We start from the raw sequence: 17,571 nt of genomic DNA, 5'->3' as shown, positions 1-17,571 counted from the left end.
CATCCCCCCAAACCTGTCAGTTTTCAAAGCAACCTCATGCTGTTGTGTGAGCAGCTACACAGGAATTGAGTATGACAGGAAACCCTTGCTCTGCATTGCTCTGCAGAAGAAAGGCAGAAATACAACATGAGATGGAGGAAATGCAGCTGCTACCAATGAGCTGAATGGGGTTGGTAACACTTGGTAACAGCAGCTTTTTTGGGGTCCTTGCAAAGAGCCTTGAAAATGCAACTGATGTAAACAGACCAACCTGACGGGGAGTGTGGGAGGCTAAAGATCTCCCTGGACACATACTCTGAACGTCAAATGGGTCAGCGTACCCCCAAGGAATCGTCTCACTGACCCCCGCACCACAATCCTTAAGCCAGCCCTGGGCACATTGGGCTCCAGATCAGGGAAAGGAACTGGCATCATCTAGATGGGCAGGTGGCACAAAACTGCTTCCAACCCTCCCTGAAACACTGGGCCAGTTCTGCTTGTTCAAATGTCGAGCCATTGTCCGAGCAAGCGCACTATGGCTGGGAGCCTGGAATGACAGCAGCAAGGGGACCTCTGTTCTTGGGCACTAGGGCCTGGAGGTGCGCCTGTGGGATGTGCCACAGAGTTCTCACAACCCCGGGAGAAATATAGAGTAAATAGATTTGGGGGAGAAGGGGGAGGGAGTATGGAGATGATGCAGGGGTTGCCAGGAGCAGGGAGTAGTATTTTACCCCAGGCATATAACACGTGACACTGACGGAGGCAGAGCATTTTCCAGGGAGCCCTTGTTAGAAGGTTGGCAACAGGTCACTTTTTGAGTGGAGGCTACAGAACAATCATTTGGGGGCGGTTTGCTTCTGCAGTGTTATTGGATCCAGGGGCTCCGGGATGAGGCTCAGAGGCCCACAGCACTCCCTGTCCAGATGTTACTATGGAAGTCCACAGGAAATCCGAAGAATGTTGAAATGCAATAGAGGAGCCCACTAGTCCAGCGCCTGGGACACCAACAGACTACCTCAAGGAAGCCGTTTCCCAGGCATTACACTGAAATACGGACGTGAAGACACAGGAGACTTTAACAGGAGCGCCTGAGACAGGAACGCATTTGTTAAAGAAAAACCTAGCAGAGGCACATCAGAAGGTAAAATGGAATAGGGAAGTAGCTGGATCAAAGGACAGGCCAGATCCTGCAAGGTGAGAAGCTCTGTTAATTGCTACCACTGGCTTTGCTGGGTGGGAATTGAAAGTGCCTAGCACTGAGGAAGTGAAGACATATTGAGCCCAGTACTGGCCCAATGGGGTATGTCTACACTGCAGTTAGACACCTGTGGCTGGCCTGTGCCAGCTGACTCCGGCTCATGGGGCTCAGGCTAAGAGGCTGTTAATGGCGGTGTAGCTGTTTTGGGCTCCAGCTGGAGACCTGGCTCTAGGACCCTGCGAGGTGGGATTGTACAAATGTCTACACTGCGGTTAAACAGCCCCTTAGCCCAAGCCTCGCCCACGAACGCTGGCACAGGCCAGCCTCAGGTTTTTAATTGCAGTGTAGACATACCCATGGAGGCCAGTAGCAAAACTGCCTTTGCGAGCAGGAAAAGACCCTTAATGCCTGGCGCTGCAGGCTTTTCTACTGGGTTTTGCCCTCTAGCTTTCATTTCACAGAGCAGCAGAGCCCTGCAACACAGATAAGTGTTAAAGGAACAGAACGTTATTAGCTTGAATGACAATCCATCAACACGGTGGATGTCTGCCATTTTATATACAGCAAAATATATTTCAAACTGATCCAAATATAGAGAAAAACTCAAGTGGAAAGTTCCCCAAACCTTCTCTGGACAGAGACTACACCTTGGAAATTCCAGGGGGAGAAAGAGATTTTTCTGGGACAGTTAAAGGAGGAAGGGTGACAAAATTGGGCTTCAAAAGCTTTTGACCTTATGGTTCACTGCAGCCTGAAGAGAAGGACTGGGCTGGTTCTTGCTTTCGCAGTGCCCTGCTCGGCCGATCAAAGTGCTGACATTGGATACAGTATAATTCTTACAGCGACCACAGCACGTGCCTGAAGTGATCGCTAGAAGGGACGTTTTAGAGGGATGGGAAAACTGCTTGGTGGCCTGATCCTGGAGTCTTGTCAGTCACTTCAATGGGAACAGGAGCAGGCCCTAGGTTTGTATCTGCCGAGTTAACTCCAAACCCACATTGGCACCATGGCAACACGCTGGAATGCTGACACCAGAAGAGACTGTGCTCTGGTGACTTCTCTCTGTCTAGAACATGGATGGGAGAAGAGGGCCAGCGGCTTCCTCATGCAAAAGGCCCTTCCAGTCCCCTACTGTGTGCACATCCCAGAGCTTGCCCCCTCTTGGGGGGAACATGGCTATGCACTAATGTTAATATAAATATATTTAAATCACATGGGTTGAATGAGTGATACAAATGGCTGACAAGGATTGGGACATCAGCATAAATAACAGACTAGCTTAGTGAATCTGATCATGTCTCCCTGTACTGGCTGGCCCGGATGAGGAAAAAAGCCTGCTACTTACAGTTAAAAGAATTCTCCTTTAGCTGCAATGAAAGAGGCCTGTAGTTTTTGGAGCCAAAGCTCACAAGTTCGATACCCACTGAGAACCATGTCGCTGATTGGAAACTAGAAAATTAAACTGACTAGTCTAATTTCATTGTCCAAGCTGAGCGATATGCAAAAAATAAAAAATGTGCACATACAGTGGCTAGTACATTAGACTTTTATAATTCTAGCCATGTAAATAATTCCTGGAGTTAACAACCAAGCCCTGCACAATGTTGCAGAAAAACCAGACCCCATGCAAAACTCACCTGGTTTCTGTGACGTTACTTCCTCTAAGTCCATCGCAGGCTCACTGCAGGGTTGGCTACAGTTCCTGAACTTTCTGAATGAATTAGGGACCAGTAATTAACAACAATTCTTAGTCATGCAAACATGAGACAAGTTGAGAGTTTCCTGCACTGATTCCAGGCAAAACAAATGTTTTTGCATAATACTCGTGAAACACCCTCTGGTTTGATTTTCTCTTTAGGTTTGGAGTTTATTCACTCTGGAAGCGTGATTTACACAGCACTTTATAAAGTGACCCAGCCATGCTTTGAAAAGCTCTAGCAATTAATGACACCTGTAGGGAATTATTTTGAAAGCCCAGGCTCATGCAGGAAAACCCATGGGAGGGCTGGGAAAAGGGAGTTACCTCAGAATCATTTCCTCATGAGGGGTAGGACATTGCATCCTGTGTAGGGGGGAGGGATAGCTCAGTGGTTTGAGCATTGGCCTCCTAAACCCAGGGTTATGAGTTCAATCCTTGTGGGGGCCACTTAGGGATCTGGGGCAAAATCAGTACTTGGTCCTGCTAGTGAAGGTAGGGGACTGGCCTGGATGACCTTTCAGAGTCCCTTCCAGCTCTATGAGATAGCTCAGCTTCCCCCTCTGACCTGCCAATATCTTCAGTTGAGGGGGTACATCCAATACACATACAGGCCCAGTGCCTTTGTGTGCCACCTGAGTCCATCCTGGCAGCACAACTCCCCTTGGAAGACATGCTCTCATTGGTTCCTTGCCTGTGCCAAGGGGGTTGAGAGAACAGAGCAGGAGCCTGTACCACATTCTGACAGGTTTAGAGGAGAATGAGCAGCTTTCCCTTGGCCCAGATCTCTTCCCACCTACTATGCATTCCCCTGCCTCAGAAGCCCAGATTCTCAAAGGTATATAAGCTCCTAACTTTGCCTGAAATCAGTGGAAGTTAGGAGCCTGAGGGTCTGGGCCAACATGCACATGGTGATTTTCTCAGCCTCAGAGAGAGGGGGAGAGGGGGGGGCCCTCTGCCATTGTTTGGGCCAAAGGAATGGGTTTTCCTCTCCCATCATCAAAGGGCAGAAGGGATGTTCTGGCCTCTGATTTTTAACTGTACACTGTCGCTTTCAGTTTTAACACCGAGCTACACTAGTCTGCGGGCTGCAAGGCCTTGCTTTGCTGCACTCCACGTGGAGCCAACAGTCCATGCGGAGCCATTCAGAGTCAGCTCCCAACAGCTATGGGCCTAAACCTGTACAGATAGACTAGCATTGGGTCCAAATGACAGTGGGAAACAACAGATTGGTGAGAAGACACGTAGATTTTTACCACTTTAAGACAAGGGGGGAAGGTGTTCACTAAATAAAATGAAACTGGCTATTACTCAGTGGGTGGATTTTTTTAATCGGTTCAGAACACTTATTTGAACCCAAATTAAAAAAATATCTATATTTTGGGCCAATCTCTGCTTGGAGATACTTGGAGGGTAAATCTGGAATAACTAGTAAGTTGACACCATCCTGCCCCAACAGAACCCGCTGGGGCCACCGCACTGACTGGTAGGATCCGTGCCCTACGGGCAGCCCACCCAAGAGCAGAATTTGACCCAATGGCCCTGACTTGGAGCTTGGGGCAGTAACAGTGTGTATGTGGAGGTTGGGGGGAAGGGAGTGGTTAGGTCAGGGTTTCTCAAAGGGGTCGCCGATTGTGTAGGGAAAGCCCCTGGCGGGCGGGGCCGGTTTGTTTACCTGCCCCATCTGCAGGTCCGGCCGATCGCAGCTCCCACTGACCGCAGATCGCTGCTCCAGGCCAATGGGAGCTGCGGGAAGCGGCGGCCAGTATGTCCCTCAGGCCATGCCGCTTCCCGCAGCTCCCATTGGCCTGATATGCAAACTAGACACAATCAGCTCAGGATTAAATAAAGACTGGGAATGGCTGAGCCATTACAAACATTGAATCTATCTCCCCTTGTAAGTATTTTCACACTTGCTTCTTATCAAACTGTCTGTACTGAGCTATCTTGATTATCACTTCAAAAGTTTTTTTTCTCTTACTTAATTGGCCTCTCAGAGTTGGTAAGACAACTCCCACCTGTTCATGCTCTCTGTATGTGTGTATACATATCTCCTCAATATATGTTTCACTCTATATGCATCTGAAGAAGTGGGTTGTAGCCCACGAAAGCTTATGCTCTAATAAATTTGTTAGTCTCTAAGGTGCCACAAGTACTCCTGTTCTCTTTGCACCTCTTGTATTCTGGGGCCACATAGTGTCTGTTCATCCCCCCCGTATGCTAGAACAGCCTTAAGGTCCCCTACAGGGCCTGGGAAACAGGATAGCCATAGTGCAGTGCATCCTGGACATGCCCCACCCCAGGGGCTAGGAGCAGGTCCAGGGAAGAGTCCTTATGCCAGCTCCACACCAGCCAGGAAGTCCCCCTGCACAAGAAGTGTTCTCAGGGGGCCATTTATGCCCATTTTGTGGTCCTTTAACACTGCCAGAGCAGCACAAAGGGCCTTTAGTTCGGCTCTCTGTGAGCTGAGGGGTGAAAACATTATCTACTATCTGAGCATCAGCCCCCGGAAACACAGGTGAGGCTGCATAGCTTGGGTAGGGGGGCAAAGGTAGATAAGTGGGACTATTGGCCTGAGCGAGCATTTGGAGGATTAAGGCGATAATCATACCTAGGTTAGATCTAGGGTGTGATGAGCAGAATACCCCGGGTGGAGCTATAGACCCCCCCCCATGGGACATTTATTCATGGGGGGAGGAGGGCTTTGAGGTGCCACTGAGCCACCAGAGAACTCAGGGGATTCTAGCAAGGGACTCCTGCTGCCAGGAAAGTCACAACACCCTCCCACTCAATTCCCCCCATTATGTTCATTCAGATTTGGGGAACTCTGGCTTCTGATGACTCTCCCAAGGCCCCCTGGTTGCCTCCACCTCAGGATGCAGATGGGAGCCTGCACGTATGGAAGGGGAAGTTTTGCCTGCTTTTAGCATGCTTTCTCTGCCCCCTCAATTCTCCCAGGAGGGGTTCAGCACAGAGGAGTGGGAGGCAGTGGGATAGGGCAGGGCAGAACAGGCTGGGCTCATGCAAACTTTCCCCCCTCCCAAAACTGTGGGCAGAAACAGTGGAAGTTAATACTGCCGGAGCCTTTCCTTCCATACTGTAGAACCTCCCTGTGAAGGATCCCAGAGAATCTGTGGCACTTGGATTGGCAAAACAGGGGAGTTCAGAGCTGGTGTAGAGCCACTGGCCTCTGGTGCATCCTCCAAGATCCAAGCTGGTCTGGGAAGATGGTTGGTTCTGTGGGCCAAATCCAAAGGCAAGAGAGGCAACTCAGACCCTCCACTCCTAATGGAAAAATTCAAGGTAACTCCACAAGCTGAAACTCTTTGAGGCTCATCGTTTTTGTTTGGATGTGTGGTATCCCAGTGAAATTTCACCCTTGGGCAGAGTGGTATTTATTTTTCTCCAAGCTATGGACCCCAGAAATCTCTCTTGAAGTAATGGCAAACATCAGCATCCCCAGAGCCCAGGCACTGGTGGAAAATAGAGTGCTGAATTATGCTGGGCTCAGAACCCAAAGAAATTCCAGTGAACCACTGGAACGGCCCTGGTTTAAAGTTGGTGTAAGTGAGATCAGGATTGGGCCTTTGGTGTGCAGGCAGCATAGATCAGGGCACCTTAAATATTGCTTAGGGGGAGGTGACATTTTCACTTTATTAACAACCACCCACCAACTCCCCCACTGCCCAAGAGAAGACCCATACGTCGAAGAAATGAACAAGTGCTTGGGTTTGATGACACTTTCAATGCAACACTAAAAATATTAGAAGACCCCAAAGAGACCTGAAGGTCTATTAAATCCACAGCTCATTTTCCTTGGCTGCCTATTTGCATCCAATAGATCTGCTTTGCCTTCGGCTTGGCTATTTTTATTATTTTATATCCATTTGCATCAAGCAACTAATCCTAGCTGCATAATTAAAAATAAAAACCAACCCAGGCACATAGCAGATTTGGGATTTTTGTCAATTAAAGAGCTTGTTTGGAGGAAAACGCCCGGGGGAGGGGAGGTTGGTTTCCCTGGCGGCTGGGGGGTGGGGGTTCGTTCCCTGCAGTGCGTTTATTTAGGGTGCTGAAAGGAACATACCGCCCCCCTCTTTTTAGTGGCTGCAAAACCCTCGCTCCCCCACCCCTCTCCCCGGTGTCTCAATTGGAGGCGTGGCCGCACGCACGGCCCCGACATCCTCCCCTCTATATAGGCTGCAGCTGGGGGCGCTCCCTGTGAATCGGGCTTTGTGCGCTGCAGAGGGGGGCCGGGGGGACGCGCGGTCCAGCCGAACAAAGGCCGGGGGGAGGCAGGAAGGGGGAGGCGTGGAGCAAACCCAGGCGAGCAGCCGCCCCCGTGGTCGCTCGCTCTCTCTCGCTGCAGCCCCGCCGGCTCCTGCAGCCCCAGCGGCTCCGCTTCCCCCACGCCCGTCGCTGCGCCAGCATGACCGCCAACGGGACCTCGGCGCCGCTCCAGATCCAGTTCGGGCTCATCAACTGCGGCAACAAGTACCTGACGGCCGAGGCCTTCGGCTTCAAGGTGAACGCCTCGGCGCCCAGCATGAAGAAGAAGCAGATCTGGACGCTGGAGCAGGACGGCGACGACTCCAACGTGGTCTTCCTGAAGAGCCACCTGGGCCGCTACCTGGCGGCCGACAAGGACGGCAACGTGAGCTGCGATCGGGAGCAGCCGGTCGCCGACTGCCGCTTCGTCATCCTGGCCCACGACGACGGGCGCTGGTCGCTGCAGTCCGAGCCCCACAAGCGCTACTTCGGCGGCACCGAGGACCGCATCTCCTGCTTCGCCCAGAGCGTGTCGGCGGCCGAGAAGTGGAGCGTGCACATCGCCATGCACCCGCAGGTGAACATCTACAGCCTCACCAGGAAGCGCTACGCCCACCTGAGCGCCAAGCAGGAGGAGATGGCGGTGGACCGCGACGTGCCCTGGGGGGTGGACTCCCTCATCACCCTGGTCTTCCAGGACCAGCGCTACAGCGTCCAGACCTGCGACCACCGCTTCCTCCGCCACGACGGCCGGCTGGTGGAGAAGCCCGAGAAAGGCACCGGCTACACGCTGGAATTCAGGTCCGGCAAGGTGGCCTTCCGGGACGGCGAGGGACGCTACCTGGCCCCCTCCGGGCCCAGCGGCACCCTCAAGGCCGGCAAGAGCACCAAGGTGGGCAAGGACGAGCTCTTCGTGCTGGAGCAGAGCTGCCCCCAGGTGGTCCTGAGAGCCGGCAACGAGAGGAACGTCTCCACCCGGCAAGGTAAGCGCCCCTCCCTGCCAGCGGCATCCTCGGGCGAGCTCCCAGCCCCCGCCGGGCTGGGGATCGCTCTGCGCAGCCAGGCCTTTGTACCTTGGGGGACCTCGCTTGGGATGGGCATGGGCCCATCGGTGTCGGGGGGGCTGCCCCCTCCCCCCCCCCCCCCGGCTTGGAAGTGGTTCCCATCCTATACAGGCTTTGCGGTTTGGTTCAATGGCTCTCCGCCTCCGCGGGATACATATTGTTCCCGCTCCTTGCAAGCGCCTCGTGGCTGGCGGTAGGAACGGGCATCGGGGCTTCATCCTAGTCCTCGCTGCCGTCATTGGGCTCCTGGAGCCGCTGCCCGACCAGCTGCTGCAACGGATCTAACCCATCATCCCAGGCGGCTACTTTCAACCAGCAACAAAACGGCCTCTCGCCGAAATCTCCCTTTTGCCCCCCCCCCCCCCAGTCAGAAAATGACCTAGTGGGCTGCTTCAGACCCCCCCTCCCCCACTTACTCCTGAAGCTCTGCAGAATTGCACGGGCAGCCTCTACCCCAGGGCTCTGCAGGGCCAAGCCATGCTAGGCAGCCCCAGAGCTACAGTCCGGGGCTAGCTGCTCCCCTGCACGCTTGTGCATGCTGTCCTCATAGCCCCCGCCACCGCCATGTCCCTTCAGTGCGTGTTGGCTTGTGCACACGGGCTTCTCCCTCGCCTGCTCGCTGCAGGGCAGAACTTGGCCGGGTTATATAAAGGCTTTAACTGAAACTCGGGTGTTGAGCGGCTGATTTGGGTTGCGCAGGGAAAACATGACCTACATTCAGCTCACACAAAGGGACCATTGCCTTGGCCTGCCGCTGCTTTGGCCGGCCCTGCGGAGCTCCCCCTCCCTTTGGAAGCCAGGGTTTTCTTGACTAGAGTGCAGAGGGGACCAGCTTTGTGTGTGATGGGGAGAGAACCGTGCGGTATCTTTAACCATAGCGCTCCATGGGTGTGCTCCCTGTTAACTGGGGGTTCAGCGAGAATGCAGGTCCTATCTTGCACCTTCTGCACCCACAAGTTTAACCACCAGTTGCTGGTAACCGCATAGAGCGGGAGCTACAGAATGGTGCCCCCCCCCCCCTGCAGTGTGAGAGCTTTGATCAATACCCTATATTTCAGTTGTGTAGGTGGGAGCCAGTCCATTACAAACGGCCTGGCTTTGTGATACAGGTCAGATATACATGGTAATGGCTTGGCTCGCCAGATGTGTGTGAAGGCTGAGGAATGAATTTGGTCTAAGCCCTTCTGTGAACAATCACCAAAATGGATGTGCAACCACAAGGATTCCTACCTCCTCTCACTTGAAGTGTCTGTAATGGTTGGATGGCTGCCTGCTCTGTCTTCACTCCACAGGCTGCTACAGGGAATTCACTGACTTAACCACATCCAACCCAACTCCCCCCAAAATCAACTGTTCCTTTGGCTGATATTTAATATTTGTCCAGTCAAAGGGTGGGTGGGGGGATGGAGAGGCTGGTAGGAGAACAAGGGCGGGCTTGTGGTTCAGAAAGAATCACTATGGCTGAGCTCATTGGGGGGAGGGGGAGCTGCTGCTCCAGTCTTTTGTCATGCTGGAGTATTTGGGATTGGAAAAGCAGATGTCGGGAGGGGTGGTATTGGTGGGGGTGGGGAGGCATTCAGCAGTGGTCAGATAGGCACAGCAGGCTGCAGAGGGAATGCCTCCCTGCAAGCCAAGGAAGTGGAGGAAGGCTCCGGCAGCACTGGTGGAAAGAACACTGCTCATTTTCAGGGTGTGGTATGTGGCTATGAGTGGAGAAGCCCAAGCAATGTGGTAGAGCTGTCTGAAGGTCTTGGAGTCTTCCCAGGAAGGGGGGGGGGAATCTCTGTGTATTCAAGTTCCCTACCTCAAAATACTTCCATCCACTTTAGAAGAAGTGAAAGAGGCTGTGGGCTCCATCACCTATGGTGGGAACTGGTCAAATGACCCAGACTAGTGAGTCTATGGGGCATTCTGCTCGGCCTGATCCTTAATTTGAAGAGGGTGGGTGGGAAGAACCAGGAGCAAGAGGACCAAACACTGGCTATCCCTGTTAATTTGGGTTCCTTGCTCCCCTGAGAGTTTTCCCATGATAAGTTTTCTGGCACATGTTAAAAGCCAAAGTGCAAACCTTTGGGGGGGGGGGGAGGAGAGGGGGCAGAAGGGATTTGGTTCATGGGTCCAGATGGACTTCAGTCTGGATTCTTGCATTAACTTCATTCAGTTCCCTCCTTAAAGGGGAAAGAAATAGCACAGCTCTCAGGACGGTCATGGGTAGCAGTGGTGCAATTAGCTGCAATATGATCTCTCCTTTAAGTATGTTTCAGGCAAGGAAGCAGTTTCCGCTTGGTTAATCCTAGCCAGCAGCAGCAATGAACAGTTGTGGAGTTGCTGCTTCTCTTTAGGCTCAGCTGGGGCACAACTTGCTTGTTCTTTCGGTCCCTTGCTGGTTTCTCCCTCCCCCTGCAGTAGAACCACTCTGTTCCAAGGTTAATTAGAAACAAACCTAAAAACACATGTCCAGGGGAGGCTTTCCTAGACGGCCCTTTCCCTTACTGGGCTGATAAGCCTGTCCCTACCCTCTGATATGGCAGAGGAGAGGATGCTCTGGAGATTGGTGATGCTCTGAGTGACCTGGCTAAAAGACTAAGGGAGTCTCATCCCAAATGAACACTTGATAGTGGCCCTGAAAAGCCTGTATTTTGAACTGACTCATTGGGGTCATGCTCTCCTTCCCCTCACCCCCTTGGTGAGGAGGAGGGCAGCAGTATGTTGGTCTAACTTGTCTCCCGCCACCATCAGTGGGGTTGCAAAGAACATGGGTGGCAAACCCAGTTGAGAAAACCCTTTGTTTACCCCTCTCCCTCCAAAATACTGAGTTTGGTGAGCACAGACTTGTTAGTGCTACCTCTCCACTAATTGGGCTCTGCCTGGCCTAACTAGATGTTAGATGCACAGTGGATAGACTTAAAGGGCCTCTGAGAAACAGATCCTTGTATCTGGAGGGAAGGAAAGACTCTCCCACAGGAAGTCCAGAGGAGCTCCTGGGTTCAGATAGCTTTTGCAGCTAGAGCTATAATAAGCTACTGCCTAGGCTTGTCCGTTTCCTGACAGAGCACATGCAGCCCCAGGGATAGTTGGAATCAATGAACATAGGCCTAACGAGTACTGAGTCAGCAGAGATCACTTGGCTTTTCTTCTCACTCTATTCAGGTAGAGAACACTTGGAAATGGGAGGAGCGCCTCCTGGAATGAAGCCCTGAACATCAGGGATTCATGCCTCACTAACCTAAGGAAAAGTCTGCCAGGGGCGGGGATGTGTGACAGGAAGCAGGGGATGGCAGGAGTCAGCTCTGATTCACCACTTCTTTGGGTGCTTCAAATCCTTCCTGGAGATGAATGTAAAACTTCCTCCGGGCTTGCCTGAAGAGCCACAGAACAAGGTGATCTCCTCTTTCCAGTCAGGATTTAGGAACGTACCCTAGACACTGAAGCGGTCATGGCTGGATCAGCTGGAAACTTAAGTCAAACGGGTCTATCAGGCAGGCAGCATGGGAAAAGAAGTGACTGTATAATTCTTTTGAGGATCTAGATTTGTCTGTTTCCTTCAGAGAGATTATGCCCAGGTAACTGCTTGCAGGCTAGTTTAGAAACCCAGAGTCTGCCTAGGGAGCAGGTGAGATCAGACAAAGGTGTAATGAACTAGCCTACTTGGAAAGAAATGCTCAGTTACCTGGGAAGCCTGCCAAGACCACAAAAGGAGCTGGTTTATCTAGGAGACAGACTGTACTTTCTAGGGAATGGGAGAGTGGGGCTATGTTAATAGGGCGCTCACATATGCAAATATCAAGGTCAGCCTGTAATCTCAGGTTAGAAATAAAATGTGGCTTGGAAGATAAACAGAAACAAACCACCTCTTTCTGGGATTGGGGATGTTGCGTCTGCTGTAACAGCCTCTGGTGTGGGAGTTTGGTTCCCTGGGGCGAGAGCACGCCCCCCTTGCTGCTGAGCTTTTACCAGATGTTTTCTTCTGGTGGTGGGAGGCTCCTTCAGACAGGACTCCCCTTCCCTGGACAGGGGAGTGATGGAGCTCTTCCCTTAGTGGGTGGGTGATCTCCTTCTCCTAGGGTGACTAGATTCCCTAATATCCGGGACTTTCTTATATATGCAACTATTTCTCTTCTTCTCCCCCTAAAAAAAACCAAAAAACCACAACAAAAAACCCAAGTGTAGAAAAAATCAGCCCCTTTTTAAAATCTGGTCACCCTATCCCCTCCATATGTTTACTAGTGTTGTCAGAGCATAAGTACTTTCTACCATGGCTTGACTTGAGGGAACATCAAGTGAATTTACAGGCTGTGTGCCAGAAGCAGGAAGCATGGGGGGAGGGGGAAGGTTAGGAAGGAAATGAGCAAAGTGATCAAAGCTAGCCTGCATAAGCAATCAGTGTAAGTGATCTCTAGAGCTCTGCTGCTTGTGGGGAAGGAGAATTCCAGAGGGGTTTCTGACTCCTGGCCTTCACAGTACACTGGGGATAGGTGACTGCAGAGAGGTGTGGATTAGTGCCTGATCTCTGATAGCTAAATGCCAATTGTAAAAGGCGCTCCTATTGTCCTTCCCTCTTAGTCTCAACCTACTTCTGGGAGTCACCTGGCCAGAGAGCCAGAGGCAGTACTGCCTAATGCTCAGAGCAGGGGAGTAGGGTGGTGACTCTTGCTGGGAACAGAGATCTCTGCCCTGACCCAGAGGTTAAATGACCTGCTCAGCCATTAATATGGGGATCCCAGTCTGCCTAATGGGGCCATGATGGGATTGGAAATCGATGCACTAGTAGAAGTCCTTATTGTGGCTGCATCCCAGGACTCTAACCAGAGCACAATTCTAGGAGAACTGCCGCTGCATGCCTCTTCAGGTGCTGCATTAGCCACAACTCTGTAGACCTTGTTTCTTCAAAGCCTGCATAGGTTTGTCTATTTACCAGTGGTTGTGTCCAGACTTAGCCCCAACAAACTGTCTTTTCTCCTTCACTAGGAGTCGCCATTCAAGTGTGAGACTTGAGGTGTGATACCCAGAGAAGCTTTATTGTAAAGTAGTCTGGGGCAGTGCTGCAGGTATGAGGGGATGGTCCCCTTGCAAGAACAACTAAGCAACCAGGTTCCATGCATCCAAGCTAAGCAATGGGGAGTGCAGGCCAGTCATCTAAACTGAGCTTCTGTACCTACAGCCAGAAAGTGAGGAGTGTAGCAAGAGCTGGAATGAAGTTCAGATGAAAGGGAAGTTGAACCCAACTTAAAATACCTTCAAACCCACAAGTGCCCTGGATCTTGGCCCAGGTGAGACGCTGGTTCTATTTCTAGGATCCTGAATTCATGGCTTGCCAAATTCCCTCCATCAGCATTGGCAGCTCTTTCCTGTACACTTCTGAGCTTCTAGTTCTGCTGGCAGACTCACAGCAATGACTGCTTAAAGCAGTTGGGCACAGGTGGGAAATAAGTGGTGTATCTGGGTTAAATTAGCACTGGAGCACGTAGTCCTACTCCGGCATGCGGGTCCCTCCAGGTAGCAATACAGAAGGTCTGTCATGCAGACCTCCACACAGAAACTGTGTTGCTGGGTAAAATGCCACAACATGGGAGCTCTCTAGAATCTCCACAACATAGCAAGTTGTTCAAGGAGGAGTCCTTTGGCCACAAGTGGGGCTCTTCTACTTGGGTGTTGGGTGGCAGGTTTGGATGCATCTTTCAGCTGTAACCATCCTTTGCTGGAGTGCTGGATTTCTTTTGAGTTGGCCTGTAATGGTGTGTGTCCAAACTATTTTGGTTACATGATTGACTTGCTGGCTAGCTCCTTAAAGTCATCCCTTCATTGCTGCAGCATAGGAATCAAGAAACCTAGGTTCAGTCTGCTGCTCTGTCACGAAGGTGCATCTACACACAGAAAACAAAGCCCATGGCAGAGAGTCTCGAAGCCTGGGCCAACTGACTGGGTTTGTGCTATGGGAATAAAAATAGCAATGTAGACATTTGGGCCCGGGCTTGGAGACCTAACCCTCTTGCTGGGTTTCAGAGCCTGGGCTCCAGCCTGAATGGGAATGTCTACGCTGCTATTTTTTAATCCCCTAGTATGAGCCTGAGTCCATTAACCTGGTCTTTTAAGGTGTGTGTGTGCATCCTAACTTGAGTCAATTGCTTAACCCTTTTTATTGATTGAGAGAGGTTATTCCTCACTGATGCCTTCTGAAGCTTACTTTGGGTTCATAAGTGCCCTGAAATTGGCATATGGAAAGCACTGCATAAATGCCATGCACACATTGTGGCCACTGTTAAGTAGCAAGCGTGTTCATGCTGGAAGTGGTTTTGGTCTCCTCAAGGTTAGAGGCTAGCCTAATTGTTTGTGCACTCAATGCGCAGGCCGGGGAATTGGAACTATGCATCTACTATCTGCATTAATAGCATGAACGGACATCTGGCGTAATGTCAGCCCCATGTGCCAACACTCAAGGGGCTTGACCCTTTGAGTGGTGAATTTGAATGGAATGTGTTGCCTACCCTACTGGAAGGACCCACTTCATGCTGCTGGACCTGCTGTTCCTGCAGGGCACACGTGTTCCAGCATTCCACCTCTGATCTCTACCTCAAGACTTTCAGGCCATTTTTGAAGTAGTTTTAATTTTAGCCAGATTTGGCCCCAGGATGGTCACATGAAACCTAACTCCATGGGTCAGGAGGCCTCAGACCTGCAGAGCACTGTAACGCTATTGAGGTTGGAACTGAAGAACCTGCAACATCTGAAAACCAGCTTGTAAAGACCTGCTGCTTTCTCTGATGGGGTTAACATGCTGAAGAGGCTTGGTCTATGAATAACCCTTCAGAGAGGGTTGATGGCTTTGTGGTTTAAGACACTGGACTGGGATTTGGGAGATGTGAATGCAGTTCCTGGCTCTGCTATATAGAGTCCCTGAGATCTTAAAGTCACTTAATCTCTCTGCTTCAGTCCCTCACTGTTAAGATTGAGAATACTCCCTCTGTCTTGCCTATTTGTAAGGGCTGTCTAAACACAAACTGAAGTGGTTTTGTTAAAAACCCGGTGTGGACACTCATTTTAGTTATGTGACTTATTTGAATTTAAACCAGTTGCTAATCTAATTAAACAAGCCTGGTTTTAAGTCAGTAAGCAGTGCAAAAAGCTGTAGAGATGGCTTAAAATAACCCCATTGGTTTAAATCCTTGCAACTCTATGTAGGCAAGCTTCAAGCTCTTCTGGAGCATGGTGCCTAGTACAGAGGCCTCCATCTTAGTTGGGCTTAGAGGTGTATTGTGCTACAGATAACCAGCATTTACAGCTTCTATAGTGGGTTAATGTCACTTGATTTGTTACATACACCATAGAGCTCTAACTTCAGTACATACATGAGAATTTTGAAGTAAGATGCAGCTTAGCACTTGCATCTATAGCTTTATGTCTCCAAGCACTGGGCAGTAACTAATATACTAAAGTTTCTGCCTATGTTGCTGGAGTCTGAGCCCATGGGCGCTAACTGAAAGCAGATGTGCACATGTAATTCTGTCCCTTTATTCTGCATGCAGTCTCCTTCCACACCTTTCAGCTTTCCACTTGTTGCCATCCTGTAATAACTTGCACTAATACAAGCTAGAGAAATTCAGAGGTTGCTTCAGTCTAAATATAGGGGACTCATGCCTGAATGCCGTTTACCTTGTGCACCTCACTAGAAGGGTCTACATCTGGAATCTGCTTCCAGAGCAGTGAAATGGGTGCCCTCAGTGGATCCCTCTAGAGATGATCTTGTTTAGGGTCCTGAATTTTTCCAGCAGCTACAGAATGTATCCATCACTTACCACCCCATGTGTAGTAGGCTCAGGGCAGAGGAAAGGGTGTTGCTCTAGAATACTTCACCACTGACTAATGATGTTGGAAGACCTGCTTGACTCTGAATGTACAAGCCTATTTCATGCAGAGTCTATGCCTCCCTGTGGTACTGAGAGGTTAATCTCTCAGCCCGTTGTGCTGGCAGCAGTTGGAAAGCTTTCCAGCTAGGGAATTAGGAATCCCTCTCCTGATCCAACTCTGGTTTTTCTTCCTGTCCGTTTCCACAGCTGTCTTCCCTGGGGGGAGCTTAAGCAAAGAGGGGTTGGGCTGAGAGAATTCTTTTGTTATGTAATATTCCTGATGCAGGGGACAATTGTACATACAGCTCATTGTTAGATGCCTTGGTGGGGATGGTAGGATTCCGTCTAGTCTACTTCCACTCCTGGTAGAAGTGCTGTAATTTAGAGATGCTCCCTAATGGCATGAATTCTCCTCATTTAAAACTTTATTTTAATAGAGCAACAATATACAGACCACTCTTCTCCCTCTAGCTCCAAAATGTCTCCAAATGATGTTGTTAATCCCCCTGCAGCAAGGTAAGACTGGGAGCTCTCACCAGAGCTGCAAAGACTAATTCCTCCATCACCTGGTTTCCAAAGATGCTAGCAATCCTCTTGCCCTCTTGAATATCCCAAGTTCTCCAGCCCTCCCAGACTTCTTTCTTTGCCAAATGTGAGGAGGAGTCTTCTCCATCTAAACACTGCCCTAGGAAGTGACGTTCCCTCACCTCTCTTGTTCCTGTTTCCTTGCCACTGCTCCTCCTATTGCTTTGGACAGCTTCTTCCCCCAGATTCTTAACTATGAAACCTGCCACAGTCCAACTTCCCTTGCCTCCACTCTCCTCATTCCATATCATGGGTGGATTTTTCTCCAGGTTTGTCTGACCATATTCAATAGTCAATTACATTGTTTCTGTTGATGAGGGCTTCTCCTTTAGGCCCTAGTGCAGCCTCTACTGCATCCATCTGGCCAAAAGCAAGAGCCTCTCCAACCAATCAGACTTTCTCCTGAAGTGGCTTTCTATCCACTCTGGAGTTCCCTGAAGATTAGTTCTTGGTCCTCTTTCCCTATTTCCCTCTTGTGCCTCTAACTTTAATTAGCAGTTCTGTCAAGGTCAGGCGGAGTCGTGCTGATTTCAGACTGGAAATCTACAAAGAGCAGTAATTAAAGTTGGACGGTAACGGTATTTGCAGAGCACTCTGGGATAACAACCAAACTCTTTCAATATAATGATATTGCTTCTGGCTTTAGAATCGGGCAAAGTGCCAAATTCAAGGTGTGAGCAGCAAGCCCAGCTCTCAGCTTGGATGGTCTGCGGTTTCATCTTATCAGGCATATAGACTCTCTCTGGAGGGGTAAGGGTTGGGAGGCGACTAGGCAACACAACCGCTAATCATACCTGGCTCAGAAAGCAACAGCTTGCTCTAGCTTCCTGTCTGTCCACTGTCTTCCCCCCCCACAATGCTTAATATGGGTGCATAAAGCTGTTGTCCAGAAAGCAACCATAGCAACATAGAACGTGCTGATTGGTGTGAAAAGTG

At 50.5% G+C, this 17,571-nt stretch overlaps 1 protein-coding gene across 1 annotated transcript in view; it reads left to right on the top strand.

The window, feature by feature from the left end:
* Positions 1-7,144: 7,144 nt before the first annotated feature.
* FSCN1 (fascin actin-bundling protein 1) overlaps positions 7,145-17,571 on the top strand; it is a 26,547-nt gene continuing 16,120 nt past the window's right edge. The window contains exon 1 of the mRNA XM_024205290.3: positions 7,145-8,125. Coding sequence (XP_024061058.1) covers positions 7,303-8,125 — 823 coding nt within the window. The 5' untranslated portion in view covers positions 7,145-7,302. The remainder of the gene's footprint in view (positions 8,126-17,571) is intronic.

Source organism: Terrapene carolina, unplaced genomic scaffold, assembly GCF_002925995.2.
Source record: "Terrapene carolina triunguis isolate 2854851 unplaced genomic scaffold, T_m_triunguis-2.0 Scaffold93, whole genome shotgun sequence".
In the NCBI taxonomy this organism is placed as follows: Eukaryota; Metazoa; Chordata; order Testudines; family Emydidae; genus Terrapene; species Terrapene triunguis.
Note: the sequence above shows the minus strand (reverse complement) of the source record. Positions and strands in the feature narration are given on the sequence as shown.